This window comes from Mandrillus leucophaeus, unplaced genomic scaffold (genome assembly GCF_000951045.1).
Source record: "Mandrillus leucophaeus isolate KB7577 unplaced genomic scaffold, Mleu.le_1.0 Scaffold296, whole genome shotgun sequence".
NCBI lineage: Eukaryota > Metazoa > Chordata > Mammalia > Primates > Cercopithecidae > Mandrillus > Mandrillus leucophaeus.
In genome coordinates, this window is record NW_012103098.1 from 2053380 (window position 1) to 2071439 (window position 18060).

Here is an 18060-nt window from a genome sequence, read left to right on the forward strand (position 1 = left end):
GTTAGCCAGGATGGTCTCGATCTCCTGACCTCGTGATCTGCCCGTCTCGGCCTCCCAAAGTGCTGGGATTACAGGCTTGAGCCACCGCGCCCGGCTGATTGACAGCTCTTTTGTCTGATTTGTTGGCCTTTGAGCTTTGAGTGCCAAAGTGGACTCCATAACTGTCAAATGAAGGATGGGTATGATCTTCTCACTTTGGCACATAAGACATCAGTGCCATCCTTTTCATGGCTGTGAAGGCTCCATTATATGGCTGTGCCTTGATGTATTCAACCAGCACCTGCTGGGAGCTGCTTCAGGTGGTGCTAGAATTGATATCCTCGACCATCCATCCTTTTTTTTTTTACTTTTTTTGAGACAGGGTCTCACTCTGTCACCCAGGCTGAAGTGCAGTGGTACAATCATAGCTTACCACAGCCTGACCTCTTAGGCTTAATCGATCCTTCCACCTCAGCCTCCTGAGTAGCTGAGACTACAGGTGTGTACTACCATGCCCAGCTAATTTTTGTATTTTTTGTAGAGATGGAGTCTCTGGGCGCCATGTTGCCCAGGCTGGTCTCCAACTCCTGGGCTCAAGCGATCTGCCTGCCTTAGCCTCCCAAATGCTGGGATTACAGGCATGAGCCACTGTGCCCAGCCAATCCATCCTTTAATAAGCTTGATTTTAAGTCCAGTATTTTCTTGGGACCATGGAGAAATAAGCATTCATAAATAATTTACTGTTTATGTTAACCAAACCTTACAGGACAGTCATATTGTCACTGATTAATAATTTTGCTTTGATTTTAAAAATTGATTTTTTTTTTTTTTAAGATGGAGTCTTGCTCTGTCTCCAGGCTGGAGTACAGTGGCGTGATCTCGGCTCACTGCAACCCCCGCATCACGGGTTCAAGCGATTCTCCTGCCTCTGCCTCCTGAGTAGCTGGGACTACAGGTGCGCACCACCACGCCCAGCTAATTTTTGTATTTTTCATAGAGACAGGGTTTCACCATGTTGGCCAGGCTGGTCTCGATCTCTTGACCTCGCGATCTACCCGCCTCGGCCTCCCAAAGTGCTGGGATTACAGGCATGAGCCACCGCGTCCAGCCAAAAAAGTATATTTTAATGCGTTTTTTAAATTCTCATTTTTTCCTGAAGTGGATTATGCCTTTAAGGCTATAGATTTGTGAATTCTGGAAAGTTCAGCAGCTGCAGAGCCCTCTTGTAGTGGCAGACAATGGACCCCATCATCAGCTTCTCTCAGATGGCCATGCCAAAGAGGCTGTGCTGTTGAATGCGTCTCTGCTTGAATTAGCGTGAATTAACTATTGGTTTTATTCATTATTGTTATTTTACTGGGAGTTGGGGAAGGACAGCTAAAAGTTTGTGAATCTATGACTTAAACTCCAAGGATTGATATAGTAGACTGTTCTGAGATAGTTTCTGAAAAACGAGTTACATATCTCTGCTGCTTTGTGGAAAAGAGGTCAAAGTACCGGTCTATGATGGGTCCCATTTGAGTGGCTTGTTCTGAAGTTGACCTTTCTGATTACTAATTAGTAATGAAAAAACTTCCCCTGTGAGGTACAGGCTCTTGTACTTCATTAAAAGAGACTCTCTGGACTGAAAAGCAAATAAACTCCCTCTCTGGAACTCCGGATGAAAGCACATCTCTCCTGTTGGAGTATGGTTGTGTGTGTGTGTGTGTGTGTGTGTGTGTGTGTGTGTGTGTGTAGTATTTTTACCACCCACTTTGATAAAGCGTATCTCCACAGCACGCAGCACCTTGGCCTGAATCAGCCAAGGACCTATACCTGGGCATTCGGGGGATGCAGTGGCTTGCCTTCCGTTTTCTTTTTGGTAGAGACATGGTCTCACTATGTTGTCCAAGCTGATCTGAAACTCTTGGCCTCAAGCAATTCTCCTGCCTCAACCTCCCCATGTGCTGGGATTACAAGCATAGTTCTAGGGTACTGGCCAAGTTCTAGGGCCTCCTCCCACACCTGCAGAATCAGGAACTCTGGTGGTGAAGGCCAGCCATATGCATTTTTAAGTCATCATTATATTTTGAGACAGGGTGTTGCTCTGTTGCCCAGGCTGGAGTGCAGTGGCATGATCATAGCTCACCATAGCCTTGAACTCCTGGGCTCAAGCCTTCCTCCTCTCTCAGCCTCCCAAGTAGCTGGGACAACAGGTGTGTATCACGGCTAGTTTTTAAAATTTTTTGTAGAGACAGGGTCTCATGATGTTGCCCAGGCTGATCTGAAACTCTTAGACTCAAGCGATCCTCCCACTTCAGCCTCCCGAATAGCTAGGACTGCAGGTGTGTGCCACCATCCCTGGGTAATTTTTACTGGTTTTTGTAGAGATGGGTCTACTAGCTATGTTGTCCAGGCTGATCTCGAACTCCTGGCCTCAAGCAATCCTCCCACCACCTCAGCCTCCCAAAGCACTGGGATTACGCTTTCTTTTTTTCTTTGTTTCTTTCTTTCTTTCTTTTTTTTTTTTTTTGTTTTTTGAGACAGAGTCTTGCTCTGTTGCCCAGGCTGGAGTGCAGTGGCGCGATCTCGGCTCACTGCAAGCTCTGCCTCCCGGGTTCACGCCATTCTCCTGCCTCAGCCTCCTGAGGAGCTGGGACTACAGGCACCCACCACCACACTCAGCTAATTTTTTGGGTTTTTAGTAGAGACAGGGTTTCACCATGTTAGCCAGGATGGTCTCGATCTCCTGACCTCATGATCCACCTGCCTCGGCCTCCCCAAGTGCTGGGATTACAGGCGTGAGCCACCGCACCCAGCCGGATTACGCTTTCTTACCACCCCTCATGTGCAGAACCTGGGTGGTGGCCTCTGAGGTTTTCTAGCCCAGCAGACATGGCTTGAGGATGTCAAAAGTTTGGTTCCCTCAACGGCTATATACTTAGAGTGCGTGCTTGGTGCTAGGCAGAAACCAGAGGCTGGGGGATTTTGTTCTTGGCTGTACAAGCCTTTTGGAGGACTATGGCAGCTATTTTGTGTTTGCTGAGAATCTGTTTTCTTTTTGGAGAACTGAAGATAACTAAGTGATGTGCCGCTTTGAAATCAGAGAAGTGCAAGAAGCGCCAGGATCAAAGCGCTCTAGAGATACAGGGAGTGGGAGTGAGGATATGCAAGAGTCTGAAAAACAGCAAAGGTGATCCAGGCTTTGGTTCAGTTCCCATTTCATTTTGGAGGTCAGTCATTTGCTTTGAATGGTGTCTACTGCCCAAGGTTACTGGGAGCTGCATCTCCCAAGGGCAGTGGTGTGAGGTACTGAAGCTTAGAGGTCAGAAGTCCGGCTGAGTGTTACCTCACTCGTGAGGCAGATTACTCAGCCTCTCTGTGCTGCTTCTCTTGTCTGTGAAATAAATCCAAGCTCTGCAGGGCAAGGCCCATGTGTGTTCATTCACCATTGTGTCCCCAGCACTCCTCACAGGGCCTGTCACAGAGTTAGCATCCAATATCTAATTATTACCCTGGTCACATTCTTGTATCTCACGTTGAGGACTTGAGCTGAACAGGGTTTTTATGTTTTGATCACAAAGTGTCACTTAACTAACCAATTATTATCTTCAAAAAAACATACATCTCTTGAGTCGTTTCTTACCCTTCTGTTCAGGGTAAGGGGACAGGGACATTGCCATGGTCTCCATGTGGCATTCAATGTTATGAAAACCTGGATTCTGGGAACACGGGTTCTTTCTGTGAGGTGATGTTCATGGCTGCTGTTTTGGGAGCAGCCTTGTCCGGGGCGAGGTCCCCACTGCCCTGCTTTGCCTGTCTCCTCCCCAGGTACAATTTTGTGATGCTGGCTCTGTCCTCCTCATTCCTGGTGTTATCCTATCTCTTGACCCGTTGGTGTGGCAGCGTGGGCTTCATCTTGGCCAACTGCTTTAACATGGGCATTCGGATCACACAGAGCCTTTGCTTCATCCACCGCTACTACCGAAGGAGCCCGCACAGACCCCTGGCTGGCCTGCACCTGTCGCTGGTCCTGCTCGGGACATTTGCCCTCGGCGGTGGGGTTACTGCTGTTTCAGAGGTGAGACTCCCTGAGCCATCATGCCACATGCTCCTGCAGCTGCCCCGCTGTCCCTCCCTCTAGGCCTCCCCTTCCTGCCCTGCCTGAACCAACTGGACAAGGATTTGCCTCCTCCTGTCCCCTCCCCAGGCCTCTAGGGCAGCATCTTCTGATAGATGTGACAAGAGAATGTTGCCATTAGGGAGAGAGTGGACCCGCAGTATGGCTGTTATACCTTTTATCTGACTTAGAAACTGGAACCACAGCGGCCTTCCCTGGCTGGTCCCAGAGGAAGGAGGTATAGACTGAGGAACGGGCACTGACAATTGTTTCTTTCCCAGGTGTTCCTCTGCTGTGAGCAGGGCTGGCCAGCCAGACTGGCACACATTGCTGTGGGGGCCTTCTGTCTGGGAGCAACTCTCGGGACAGCATTCCTCACAGAGACCAAGCTGATCCATTTCCTCAGGACTCAGTTAGGTGTGCCCAGACGCACTGACAAAATGACGTGACTTCAGGGAAGCCTGGACACCTGAGGCACCTGGACCAGCTATGGGCGGTTCTGTGGGTGGAACACATATTCTGTGTAAGAGCCCCCCGAGGGCTCTGCAGCGGAGTGACAGCAAGCCCAGAGGTGAGGCACCAGAGAGAGCATGAGACACCTGTGACCATTCGAAGTCTGAAATGCGGAGGAGGAGTTTCATTTTTAAGTGAAGACCAAAAAGCCCTTTAAAAATAATAGAGTTTTTTCATCATTTTATTTTCTCTTTTACTAATGTACTCATTCCTTTTGAGTGTGATTGGCCTTTGGAGCTACATGCTCCAACAAACTATGTCTTAATTGTTAACAATTATCTGGCCCAGAGAAAGAGATGCAACAATTTTACCCTTCAGAGGAATTTTGAACGTCTTCTGTAAAAGAGAGAGCAAGACCTCTCTCTTTCATTCACCACATGAAAACAGAGCGTGGCCCTGAAGTTGTGGCTTTCTCTGTGTCAACACTGTGGTCTGAGTTTTTAGAGAAGGAAAAATGCTACTCAGTGAGAAATCCAAGAAATGAAACCAGAAAGGTTTTCAGATCACATTTCCCAGAGTGAGTTAGGGAGAATCTTGCCTGTCATGATCACGCTGTTCCCCGCCGCCCCGGGTCAGCACATACTTGACCCAGAGTGGGCTCTCAATATTTGTTAACTGAAGGGTGGGTGAAAGCTGGCTGGAGACTCCTGGCCTGGCCACCTGCAAGAGGCGGACTTTGAAGAAAACTGTGATCCAGTTGAACCATTTTGTCTCTGAAGGGAATACTGCTTTGCAGCTTTCTGTAACTTCTCACATGGGAATTGCACTGGTGACAGATAAGATTTAACAGATGTATTTTTTTATCTTCAGAATAAGACAGGGCAAACTCTATATGGCAAGTATTACTGAGTCAGGCCCCTCCTGCTGACCCATTATTTCCAGCACTGATCAATATAACCAAATTCCAGCCCCAGGACAAGAGTGGCAGGCATGGGGACCTGGTGCTGCAGGCTACAGTGTAAGCCCAGGCATTCTGAACCTTGCAACCTGCACCCTGCAGGTGAGATCATGAGCAGTGTTCTGGAGTGTAAAGTGTTTTTTCTTTTTTCATTAATGTATTAATTCCTTTTGGATATTAACTCCCCTCAGACCTACATGCACAAACTATAACTTGGATGTGAATAATCCTCTCACTCAGTGCCCCAAACCTTCTGTGTGTACACCCAGAGAGAGGGCCAGTAAGGGCAACTGCTATCATGCATTAAAATGCATGTATTTAAATCTGCTTGCCCAGAGCCAGTACCCAGGGGCTAAGGATCAAGACCTGTCAGTACACCAAGACTGGGGCCCAGTCACCCTGGCAGGTTTTTATCTACTCAGAGGGAGAACGCTTTGCACTAAGCGGGAGAAAAGCAGCTAAATGCAAGGTGTCCTGAGCAATTAGAGGACCTCCAAAGCATGGCCTCAGTCATGCCTTCATAGGGCAAGGTCAGGCCAGCTCAGAAAAATGGATGGTCCCATGGGGTCAGGTGGAGCACACACAGAAGGCAGTCCTCCTTTGCTCCCATGTCCGTTCTCTGTCCTGGCATCCACAGAAAGGGGCCTTCAGTCCTCATGAGCTGCTTCTCTGCAGCTGCTGATCACCCTCCCAGAACCCTGCCCCTATCCCATGCCCACCATGACCCCAGACTCAAGCATGATTCTCATTCTACCTGTCTTGGAATCACCTGGATTGCAAGTCAGAACGTGGCTTCCCCGGACCCGCTCCAGGCCTTCAGGGTCTCTGTCTCCCAGTAGGAGGGCTCTGAGATTGGCTTTTCTGGCAAGCCCACATGGCTTTGATGCCACCAAGGTTGGCATGCCCCATTGTCTTCCTTCACAACAGGCCCAGGGCCAGTCATGCTCATGCCTGTTCTCTGCTCCAGAAACAGAGCTGCTGTTCCACCAGCAGCCTTGTGACTCCGTGGCCTCTGGGAGCAGGACTCCCCAGGCTTATACTCTCTCAGCTTGAGAGAGGGTCTATGTCTGAAGGCAGTCCTCACTGTCATCCCTCCCCTGCTGTTGGCCTAATGATGCTGTCAGGGCCAGCTCCTCTTGAAAGACAGCCAGCTGCAAAGGCAGCCCAGGGCTTCTTCCCATGTCCTGCTTCCCTGTGTCTAGGGAGAGTCGTGCCTGTGGCTGCGAGTTTTCCCAGGACTAGCACCTGCCGCCGGGGCTGTCAGCACTTTGGCAGCAGGTCCTCTGCGGTTCTCTGCCTCTGGCACCTCCCTAAAGCTCAGCTGAACCTGACCAGGCCTCTGGCATTTCCCCTGCTGGACCCCCTAGAGCCACACCTGTTGCCTCAGGGAGCTTGCATACATGTGGGCCAGCCTGCCTGACTTTACCCAAGCAGATTTGGGGAGAGAAATCATACTTTGGCTTTAAGTACCACTTAAAATATCGTGAGGCTACTTCTCCATGGAAACAAGCCTCTGAGGCACAACCTTTATGAAAGGAAGGAGTCTTCGTTAGTGAGAAGAACAGTATCTCTGACTTCCTGTGCTCCTCTGGCCACCTGTAAGTGTGGGTCACTTCAGATTTGGCTTGGGGTCTCTCAGTGGGGAGCTGCTGCTGCGCTGTTTAATGCTTACCTGACGGCAACTTCTGGCTCTGGAGCCACTCCTCTGCCCTGCTCCCAGCCGCTTCCCAACCTGATTCAAGCGGGGCCCCTCCTTCCTCCTGTCTTTATTCTTTTCTTTTCAGAGGCAAGGTCTCACTCTCTCCTCTCACCCAAGCTGGAGTGCAGTGGTGTCATCATAACTAATTGCAGCCTCAAACTCCTGTGCTCAAGCAATCCTTCCACCTCAGCGTCCTGAGTAGCTGGGATCACACGTGTGTGCTACCTCACCCAGCTAATTTCTAATTTTTTTTTGTAGAGACTGGATCTCACTGTTGCCTTGAACTCCTGGGCTCAAGTGATCCTCCTGCCTCAGCCTCCCAAAGTGCTGGGATTCCAGACCAGCCACATTTTTTTTTAAATCATGCATTCCTGTTGCTAGTTTCACATCAGTCCCCTGGTTTAAAAAGAAATAAAATATTTTCTTTACACTGTTGTAAAGACCTTTCTTCTTTCATACCCCTTCTCCCTCCAAAAGGGACAAAAATTCTTTAATTTCATAAGGAGGGTGGGTAAGTAACTTGAGGATGTGAACCTTTGGTGTTTCTCAACTGGAACGTTTCTACCTCCATTGATGTTGTAGCTGGGACTGGGGTTCTTGACTTTGAAAGAGGGGTGGTGTCCTGGCCTGTGCCACAGAGCCTCCTCTGTCTGGGACAGAAAGGCCTGGCGTCTCCTTTATCTTCTCCCCGTCCCATCTTAAGCTGTATTTCCCATTGTTTGCAGGACTTCTCTCCTGTCTTCTCCGTCTGGCCTGGTCCTTGTTTTGTTTTTTTTTAATTAAATGGCCATTCCTTGAGAAGTCAGGACTAGTTTCAGCGCAGAGCAGGGCAAGTGTGTGATTTCAGGGGGTCTAGGACAGCCCCTTCACTCTAATATCTTCCTCCATCAGGTGATAGAATTTCCTTTCACCTGGTCACAGGCTGCTATTCCAGAATTAGAGAGGATACTGGAAATTCAGATTCCACAGAGAACTCAGTGACTCATTCACACTAAGATGTAAAATAACCCCATCAAGATTTATTTCCTTTTTGTTCTCTGGTGGGAGGAAAAACGAAAAAAGAATTATTTGCCAGGCCAGGCGCTGTGGCTTAACACTTTGGGAGGCCGAAGCAGGATGATCGCTTAAGCCCAAGATTTTGAGACCAACCCGGGCAACACAGGGAGACCCCATCTCTACAAAAAAAAATTAAAAACTAGCGGGGCATGGTGGCATGCACCTGTAGTCCCTACATGGGAGGCTGAGGTGCAAAGGATTGCTTGAGCCCAGGATTTCGAGGCTGCAGCGAGCATGTTCGCACCACTGCACTCCAACCTGGGCGACAGAGCAAGAAACTGCAACTGAAAAAAAAAAAAAAGGAATTATTTCCTAAGCAGCTTTTGATGTTGAGGAAGAAACAAGCAGGAGCTGAGAGCATCCAGAACCTGGAGGAGGAGGGACTCAGGTGAGAGGCTGGGCAGGCCCACAAGTGGGGAGCTGTGAGTGCTGCTGTGTGGCCTCTGGGATGGATGGAGTTCATTCCCAGTGGGAAATCAGGAGCAGCATGATCCCTGGCCTAGTCTTAGAAGTGCCATGGCTGAAAACGGGGTGGGGACTAAAGAAGAGAAAGAATCTGAACAGGGGACACCCTTCATATATTTTATTTATTTATTTATTTGTTTGTTTGTTTATTAAGACAGTCTCGCTCTGTTGCCTGGGCTGGAGTGCAGTGCCGCGATCTTAGCTCGCGGCAACCTCTGCCTCCCAGGTTCAAGCAATTCTCGTGCCTCAGCGTCCCAGTAGCTGGGACTGCAGGCATGCACCACCACACCCGGCTAATTTTTGTATTTTTAGTAGAGATGGGGTTTCACCATGTTGGCCAGGCTGGTCTGGAACTCAAGTGACCTCAAGTGATCTGCCCGCCTCTGCCTCCCGAAGTGCTGGGATTAGAGGCATGAGCCACCTTGCCTGGCCTCCTTCACATATTTATACACTCCTGCTCTTTGTGGGGGCCAGGCACCGATGGCAAGTGAGACAGGCGTGCAGGGGGCTTGCTAGTGAGGAGAGCTCCCACCAGCAGCTCGATCCTGAGCACGTTTGGGAGCTGACCCACGGACTCATGAAGCTGCTTGCACAAGGTTCTCAGTGGCCCTAAGGAAGAGTTCTAGAAGGCACACTGGAAGCCAGGAGGCCTGTGGAGCCTGTCAGAAAGGACCAGATTTGGAAAGAAGATGAGCTAAGGCCCAAATATTAGGGGTCCCCTAGAAATTTATCAAAGACAATGAAACACAGAAAACTAGAAAAAGCAGCTGAAGGCTGGGTGTAGTGGCTCGCGCCTATAATCCCAGCACTTTGGGAGGTTGAGGCAGGTGGGTCACCTGAGGTCAGGAATTTGAGACCAGTCTGGCCAACATGGTGAAACCCCATCACTACGAAAAATGCAAAAATTAGCCGGGCATGGTGGCAGGTGCCTGTAATTCCAGCTACTCAGGAGGCTGAGGCAGGAGAGTCACTTGAACCCGGGAGGCAGAGGTTGCGGTGAGCCGAGATTGTGCCACTGCACTCCAGCCTGGGTGACAGAGCGGGACTCCGTCTCCAAAAAAATAAGTAAAAAAGAAAAAAAAAAAAAAGCAACTGAACAAGATCACTATTCTAAAATTTATTTACTGAATATTCCATGAGTGTCCAGGAAGTAACTGAGACTTGTGTATTTAATTTGGAAATGAGACTTCTGAGACAATCAGATGCAGAGGAAAAATTATTTGCTTCACTATTATTTACTTACCTAAGAGGATTGGTCCTTAATGTTGTAAATATTTCATTCGCTAACTAACTTTCAAGGTAGCAGAAAAGGTGTTTTACTTGAAGAATTTGAGGAGAGGGAAGACTCACTGATTTGCATTATCAGTCAGTCCCCAATTACCTTGGCATAACCAGTCCCATTATTCAGTATTACTCATTTTTAACCAGAACTGTCTGGGTATATCAGAGCACAATTGGGAAGGTGGGCTCTCAATGTAGTCCAGCCTCCTTTGGGGGCCGAATGAAGGGAGACTTAGAAATACTTCTTAATTATCCTTCAGATGAATTAGCAGTAGTTGCTGTTAGCCCCTGTTCCAGTGCAGTCGACTCTTCGCCAGTTGACTTCTCCATTCTTCTTGGGAAGTGCGGCTTGAAAGGAAAGTGCTGGAGGTGAGATATAGAGAATTAGGTCTTTCCTTGCATGTCATAGATCCTCAGCAAAGTAAGTGTGCCCGGCACTCTGTCCCTACCTCTGCAGGCTCCACACACGTTTGGAGACCCCACCCCCAGCTTGTGGAACCTATTGCAGTGCATCATGTCCCACGTTGAACACAATCGTGTATAAGGATAAGGACACAACAGTGGTGGCTACCTAACTGATATGGTGGTATGTTCTGTAGCAATTGAAAAAGCATTGAAAAAGCAATTTTGAAACATTCTATTTTGGAGCCAGTAAATGTTGTCTTCATCTCATTTCTGAGGGGCCTGAAGAGTTAAAGGGCCCTGGGCGCTCCACCTGTGAGGCCGAGTGAACACTGGGCCTCAGGCGCTTAGGAAGGAGGGAAGGGGATGCCAGGAGCAGGGAGGTGGTGCCTGGAGGCTGCCTCACTGTGAGGCTGGCAGAGGCCAGGCTCTGGGGCAGCTCCCAGCCCTCTCTGCTGCCCCTGGCTTCACCCTGGGGTGATTCTCATTTTTCCTGGGGCCCAGAGAGCAGGCCAGCCCTCAGGCTGGTGGGCAGTGAGAGGAGGAGGACCCAGACATGGCTCCTGCTCTCAGAGTGGAGGCCTAGCGCTTCCACTGAGAGGCAGTCTCTCACCTTTTACTTCCAGCCCCTAGCCTCCTCCCTCCTCTTTGTTTCTGAGTTCAAAGCCCCTGCAGGAGAAATGGAATTGGCTCAGGTTATCTTTATAAGACAGCTACTATAGATCACAGGTCATACATGAGCCAGTAGACGGGCCACCCTGGCCTGAGGAGCATTTGCTAGGTGTAGGCCAGCCAGAGTGGCATGGTTCATCCCTCATTGCCCCTTCCCAGGGGAGCTGCATGAGGACCCGTGACATAACAGCTGACTTGTGAAGGAATCTTCTAGACCATTTCCCTGTCACATTTCCTCTCTCCCTCCAATAAATGTGTCCCAATGTTATGACCCTGTTGACTCTACTGTCACAGTGTTGACAAAGGGGTTTGGCAGAGGCCACCTGGGTTCACAGTGCTCAGTGGGAAAGAGACCTGAAAACTGGCAACTCCTGATCCTTCCTTCCCAGCGGCCTCTCACCTTTAATCTCCTCTGCAGCGCCCCATCACAGGTTGGGGCCTTGGAACAGGCTCGGAAGCTGTCATCGCAGCAGTGAGCAGTGACTAATTAAGACACGGCTGCATTAGTCACATTGGAGGTGACAACTGAGCAGCATGTTTCTGGTTGGTGTCTGGGAGATCCTGACACACTTTCCCATTATATGGAACTAATAGTGTGCGGCTTCCACGCGGCCATGTGGGGTGGGAGAGCCTGAAATGAAAGCATGACTCTGTGGACAGTGCCGGTTTTGTTCCCGGCTCATCTACTCCTCACTTCTTTGCCCTTTCAGTTGAAAATCATTAAAGATGACACCAGGGGAATGGCATAAGGGGTGCCAGAGGACCTCTTTCAGAAGGCTTTTGTTGTCCACCACTGTTCCCAGGAGAATTCTGAGAATATTCAGAGGGGAACTGGTAATGTAGGAGCCAGTCCTTTCACCACATGCAGACGAAAACCCCAGCCTCGCCAGCCTCGGAGCACACTCTTGTCTTCCCTCACCAGAGTCTGGCAGGGCCATGCAGGGAGAACCACAAAGATCCAGAGAATCAGGACATTGCAGCCAGAAGAAAAACAGGGCTCTTCTCTACACAGAATCCCAACCAAACATGCTGCTAAAATAGCTGTCCTTTTTGTTTCCCCTAGGACATTAACACGAGAATTTTATGAACAAACTGGGATAGCATAGTGCATTTCATGTTCCTGAACCAGAGCTGAAGGTTTCTGTCTTCCCTGCATGCTTCTGACATCCCCAAGTGGTGTCTCTCTAATGCCAACAGAATGTTCTTGCAGGTGTGCAGATGTCGGGCTCTGGGGGGCCACAGAAGGGACAGAGTGACTTGCATTTGTTTCTTTTGTAACCATGATGGAAACCATGTGGAGCTCTGGCTGTACGATGGGGAGGGTGGGCAGGATGCCCAAGCACAGTGGTGACTTGTCTTTGCCTACTCTCAGCTCTGCCTGCTCTAAATCTGCAAGCACAGGGCCAAGTGCCAGGCTCTGGGTGGAAGGACCCCAGGGGTGCCCTGTCTTCAGCACTTCTTCCATCTGCACCATCACTGAAGAAATCCACCTGCAGCCATGTCTTTTTATTTATTTACTTTTTTTTTTTTTAGATAGTGTCTTGCTGTGTTGCCCAGGCTGGAGTGCAGTGGCACGATCATAGTTCCCTGCAGCCTTAATCTCCTGGACTCGAGTAATCCTCCCACCTCAGCCTCCCAAATACCTGCCTAATTTTTTTTTTTTTAATTTTTAGTGGAGACAGAGTCTCACTATGTTGCCCAGATTGGTCTCACACTCCTAAGCTCAAGTGATCCTCCCAACTTGGCCTCCCAGAGTGCTGGGATTACAGGCATGAACCACTGCTCCCAGCCTGTGCCTTTTTTTTTTTTTTTTAATTGAGATGGAGTCTCACACTGTCACCCAGGCTGGAGTGCAATGGCGCAATCTCAGGTCACTGCAACCTCTGCCTTCCAGGCTCAAGTGGCTCTCCTGCCTCAGCCTCCCACATAGTTGGGATTACAGGTGCCCACTGCCACACCCAGCTAATTTTTAAAAATTATTTTTATTAGAAATGGGGTTTCACCATTTTGGCCAGGCTGGTCTTGAACTCCTGACTTCAAGTGATCCTTCCACCTTGACCTCCCAAAGTGCTGGGATTACAGGCATGAGCCACCATGCCTGGCCCTGTGTCTTTTGAAGTACATGAACAGGGTTTTGCTTCATGTGTATTTCATCTTCTAAATGGCACAGCATGTTGCATCTATGCCTTCTGTTATACTCCCCCACCCCCACCCAACTGCCCTTCTCAAATTCGTGGATGACCTTGAACAAGTCTCCCTCATTCCAGCAGGTACAGAGCCCTGAGCATGTGCCAGGTTTGTGTGGAGACACATTTTACAGGTGTTAGCTGTGAGATCTTCACAACAGACCCTATCTATTATCTATGGGCTACAGGTGAGGAAACTGAGGCACAGAGAAGTGACCTGATTTTCCCTGAGCCACACAGCTAGGAAGAACACGGCACAGCTGGGGTCGGCCCCTGGACTGTCTGATTTCAGAGCCCTCTTTAGCTCTGGGCTAATTTCCTCTCTCTATTATTATTATTATTATTATTATTATTTCATTTTACTTTTTTTGAGACAGTCTTGCTTCATCACCCAGGCTGGAGTACAGTGGTGTGATCTCAGCTCACTGCAACCTCCACCTCCTGGGTTCAAGCAATTCTCCTACCTCAGCCTCCTGAGTAGCTGGGATTACAGGCGTGCACCACCACACCCAACTAATTTTTGTATGTTTAGCAGAGATGGGGTTTCGCATGTTGGTCAGGCTGGTCTTGAACTCCTGGCCTCAAGCAAATCACCCACCTTGGCCTCCCAAAGTGCTGGAATTACAGGCATGAGCCACCACGGCCAGCCAAGTTCCTCCCTCTATTAGAGCTCAGGAGTTTGAGACCAGCCTGAGCCACATAGGGAGATTCTGTTTCTATAAATAATAAAAAATTAGCTGGGCATGGTGGTTCACGCCTGTGGTCCCAGCTACTCAGGAGGCTGAGGCGGGAAGATCACTGGAGCCTGGGAAGTCGAGGCTGCAGTAAGCCATGATCACACTGCTGCACTCCAGCCTGGGTGACGAGTGAGACTCTATTTCAAAAACAAAACAAAACCCAAAAAACCAGCAAGTTTGGAACCCACAGGATTAGATTGTTTTCAATCCATCCCCGACCTTCCATGGCTTATTTTTCTCTGCAGTTCCTCCCCTGCCTCTGTCTTCATCCCATCTTGAGGAATTTAGGGTAATTGTTTCGCACAAACATTGGCATAAGAAATATTTGGGAGAAATAAATCTGGCCCAAAAAAATTATGGTACATTACAAAGAAAAGGTTTTGTATACCCCAGGATCCCTGTCTGTTGGGGCCGTTGACCCTGGGCAGCACCACCAAGGAGTGCGAAGGCACCTCACTTTTGGCCTCTCAGGTCTAATTCCTCACTTTGGAACCATAGGCAGGAGATCGTGCCTCTCTGTGCCTCAGTTTCCTCATCTGTCACCCCCCCTTACGTGGTCCAGGAAAGATGAAAGGAGAACAGAGATAGGAGGCAAATTCAGCTCCAAAAGCCTTGGAAACCCCAAGCAAGGTTTCCTGGGTGTCCACTTGACCCACATCTGCCCTTCTTTCCTCTTCTGGTCCCTGTGCCAAGGTAGTTCTCTCCTGACACCCTGCACCTCACCTCTGTGGCTGTGCCAGGCTCCGCTCCCCTCCACCCTCACCCCTATTGATCCAGCTCAAAGGCCTGCTGTGACAGCCAGCAAAGGAGGGAGGGCGAGGACATTACAAATACTCATGATTTAATGGCTTTTCCTTTAGCCCCATTCCTTGGAGAAGGCACCTGGCCCAGAATGCATGGCATTGATGAACCCAGGTCACCGTTTCTTTCCCTGGGCTTCATTTGGGCTGGTTCTTACGATGTCCTTAGGAGCCCCGGAGCCAGCACTGCCCAACCTCATCCTCACACCTCTGCCCATGCCCCAGTCAGGGAGGCACTCGCCTGTGTCAGGCCTAGTGGCCCTGTTCTTATGACCCCCCAGGCTGCTCTGTCCCCATCAGACTCCTCCTCCTTTCTTTCAACAGCCCTATATTCTTTCTCCCTTGAGAATTAGAAAGGCAGGTGTATGTGGTGGGGCCAGGAGTTTGGCGGGGTGGGAAACGTGTCCAGAGAGGGCTTTGAGGCAGCTGTGGCTTTGCTTCCCCAGGCCTGGTCACTGGACCCAGCCCAGCTACCCTGCTACCCTACCCTCTTCAAGCTGTGAATCTTCGAGCAAAGTGCTTGATCCCCCTGTGCCTCCGTTTACTCATCTGAAAATGGGCACAATAGCACTTGCCTCATAGGGTGTAGCAAGGAGTGAGTTAGAGGATGTAGGTAAAGCACTAGACAGGGATGCCTAGCTCTAGCCTAGTGGACTTCAGTGGGTGGAATTTTAAATCTGCCCAACACAAGGTAACAGAGGGACTGTGGTCCCTGGGAACATTTGTTTCCCCACTACTGCTTCCTCCTCCCACCTAACCCAAGTCCACAGAAGTGCATGTGGTGGTGGAGCATCGATTTTAATTTCAGTGGAAACATTCCTTTACCCTCTCCTGAAAGACAAAGCTGCAGGTGAAGAAGAAATGAAAACTCCTTTAGGCCCAGCTGGCCCTGCAGGAGCTTTGGAGGGTGAGGGTGTCAGGCAGAGAGACTCTGCAGAGCCAGGCATCTGGATGTGGGTTTGAGGTGTCCTTAGCCTTGGAAACCCCAGCAATCAGGCCCGAGGAAGCAACGCCATGGCTGCCAGCAAATGCTCTTTCAGACGCACATTCCGCACACCTCTCCAGGACAAGAAGGGATGCTCCAGAAGCTTGTTAAATGATTTCCAGCAATTTCAGAAATCACCTCAGCTAGTTATTTAGATTTCCCATCAGCCTTAGATTAAGACAGAAAGAAAAAGGGGCCCTGGCATCAGGAGAGAAGGTGGCTTTGTCCAGGGAGGGACAGCTGCTGTGGGCAGTTTCTGAAGAAAGTGGAAAGGCATGAATGGGTCCTGCCACGTGTTGGACGGCCACAGGCATAAGCTCTCCTGGCCTCGGCTTTCCCAGGCCTGAGCCACGGTGGCCCACGAGGATACCCCTGCACCCCCAAATGGCCTCACCCACCAATTGTCAATGTCCTCACCTTGAACCCACTCATCACAGGCTGATCCAGAAACTTGCCGAGTTTTGTTTTATTGCAAACACTGCTTTGCTTTGTTGTTTTTTTCACTTCACTGGGATGCCAGGTTAAGATGGACTGGTTTCTCCTGCCAGAAGCAGCTTTGAATTTAGGATGCCCAGAGGGTGCTGTCTTTTTCTTTTGACGGAGTCTTGCTCTGTTGCCCAGGCTGGTGTGCAGTAGTGCGATCTAGGCTCACTGCAACCTCTGCGATTCTCCTGCCTCAGCCTCTCAAGTAGCTGGAATTACAGGCGCCACCACCATGCCCAGCTAATTTTTGTATTTTTAGTAGAGACAGGGTTTTGCCCTGTTGGTCAGGCTGCTCTCAAACTCCTGACCTCAGGTGATCCACTGGTCTCGGCCTCCCAAAGTGCTGGGATTACACGTGTGAGCCACTGCGTCCGGCCTAGGGTGCTATCCTGAGCACTATTGATAAGGTGGAGTTTTCCTGGGAAGGGAAGTGTGTTCTGCTTACAGACTTGTGGACATCAGGGAGACACTGGATGTGTCTGGGCCCAGCGCTGATCCTTGGGGAAGGTGTGAGGCCATGGACATTTGATTTGTGGGTCATATCTGAGTAGTGGGGGTCCATCAGGCCTTCTTCTTCCTCTTCATGGCTCGTCAAAGAGCCATGACCTGAGCGTACCTGGTTCTGATCCAACAGCCCACTGCTAAAGGCCTCCCTCATTTCTATCAGCCTCTGTGGACATTCCCTTCAACTCTGCAGGGGCCCTGGTTGCCTTTGCAGCTTGGAAATGATGTTTTACCACATCCCCACTGCCCACTGGGCCAGAGGACCTGCTGTCGATCCAGACAATCAACAGAGCTGAAGAGCCTGGAATTGTATTCTAATCGCAGCCCTGCCTTTTTCTCCTTGTGAGATCCTAGCAGGTGGCTTTACCTTTTCTCCGTCAGCAGAAGGTTCTAATCCCTGCCCACTGTTGCTCCAGGGCCATTGTGGGGATCAAGGAAAAGTTGCGGTTCAGCAGTTCTTTGGGGTAGAATGGAGAATTGGGGAGCCAGTGGGCCTGTGCATACCAAGGCTGGAGCCTGGGTCCTGCAGGGGAGCTAGTTCAGCGCCGAGGTCACGGTGGAGATTAAAATATTCCTTTTTTTGAGACAGGATCTCTGTCTGCTGCTTGGGCTGGACTGCAGTGATGCAATCATAGCTTACTGCAGCCTCAATCTCCAGGGCTCAAGTGATCCTCTAGCCTCAGCCTCTGGAGTAGCTGGGACCACAGGCATGAGCCACCATACCCGCCTAATTTTTTTTTAATTGTTAGTAGAGATGGGGTCTCACTATGTTGCCCAGGCTAGTCTCGCATTCTTGATCCTCCCACCTCGACCTCCTAAAGTACTGGAATTATAGGCATGAGCCACTGTGCCTGGCCAAGTTTAAAATATTCTATACCATTACTATTTTTCCTGATAAGTGATTTTATCTCCTGACATTATGTATTTTACGTATTTCTTGCTATTAAATAACAAATTATCCTGAGGGCAACCAGTGCCCTTCAGATAGTCACAGAAACACTGGGCCCATGTCCTGCCCGAGGCCAGTCCTGACTTTGCCTGTGGTGTGCACCTGTGCTGTGCTCACACTGTCCTGCATAGTGTGCTTTTTTACTATGGTATGCCATTGCAGGTTATTCCCAGCACTTCCTATGTTGTAAACTGTTACAGTGAATATCCTGACACAGAGGCCTCCAAGAGCCTGGTCTCCTTCTCCATTTTGCCTGCTGATGAACCCTGAGAGTGAACTTCACTAACTCTCAGCCCCAGCCTGGCCCCTAAGGGAGCCTAGGATGGAAGGGAGCCTGCCCAGGTCACAACGA

The 18060-nt window shown here is 49.7% G+C and overlaps 1 protein-coding gene across 1 annotated transcript in view; it reads left to right on the forward strand.

Moving 5' to 3' along the window:
* RFT1 (RFT1 homolog (S. cerevisiae)) overlaps positions 1-5422 on the forward strand; it is a 43447-nt gene extending 38025 nt beyond the window's left edge. The window contains exons 12-13 of the mRNA XM_011986191.1: positions 3790-4039; positions 4360-5422. Coding sequence (XP_011841581.1) covers positions 3790-4039; positions 4360-4527 — 418 coding nt within the window. The 3' untranslated portion in view covers positions 4528-5422. The remainder of the gene's footprint in view (positions 1-3789; positions 4040-4359) is intronic.
* The last annotated feature ends 12638 nt before the right edge of the window (positions 5423-18060 follow it).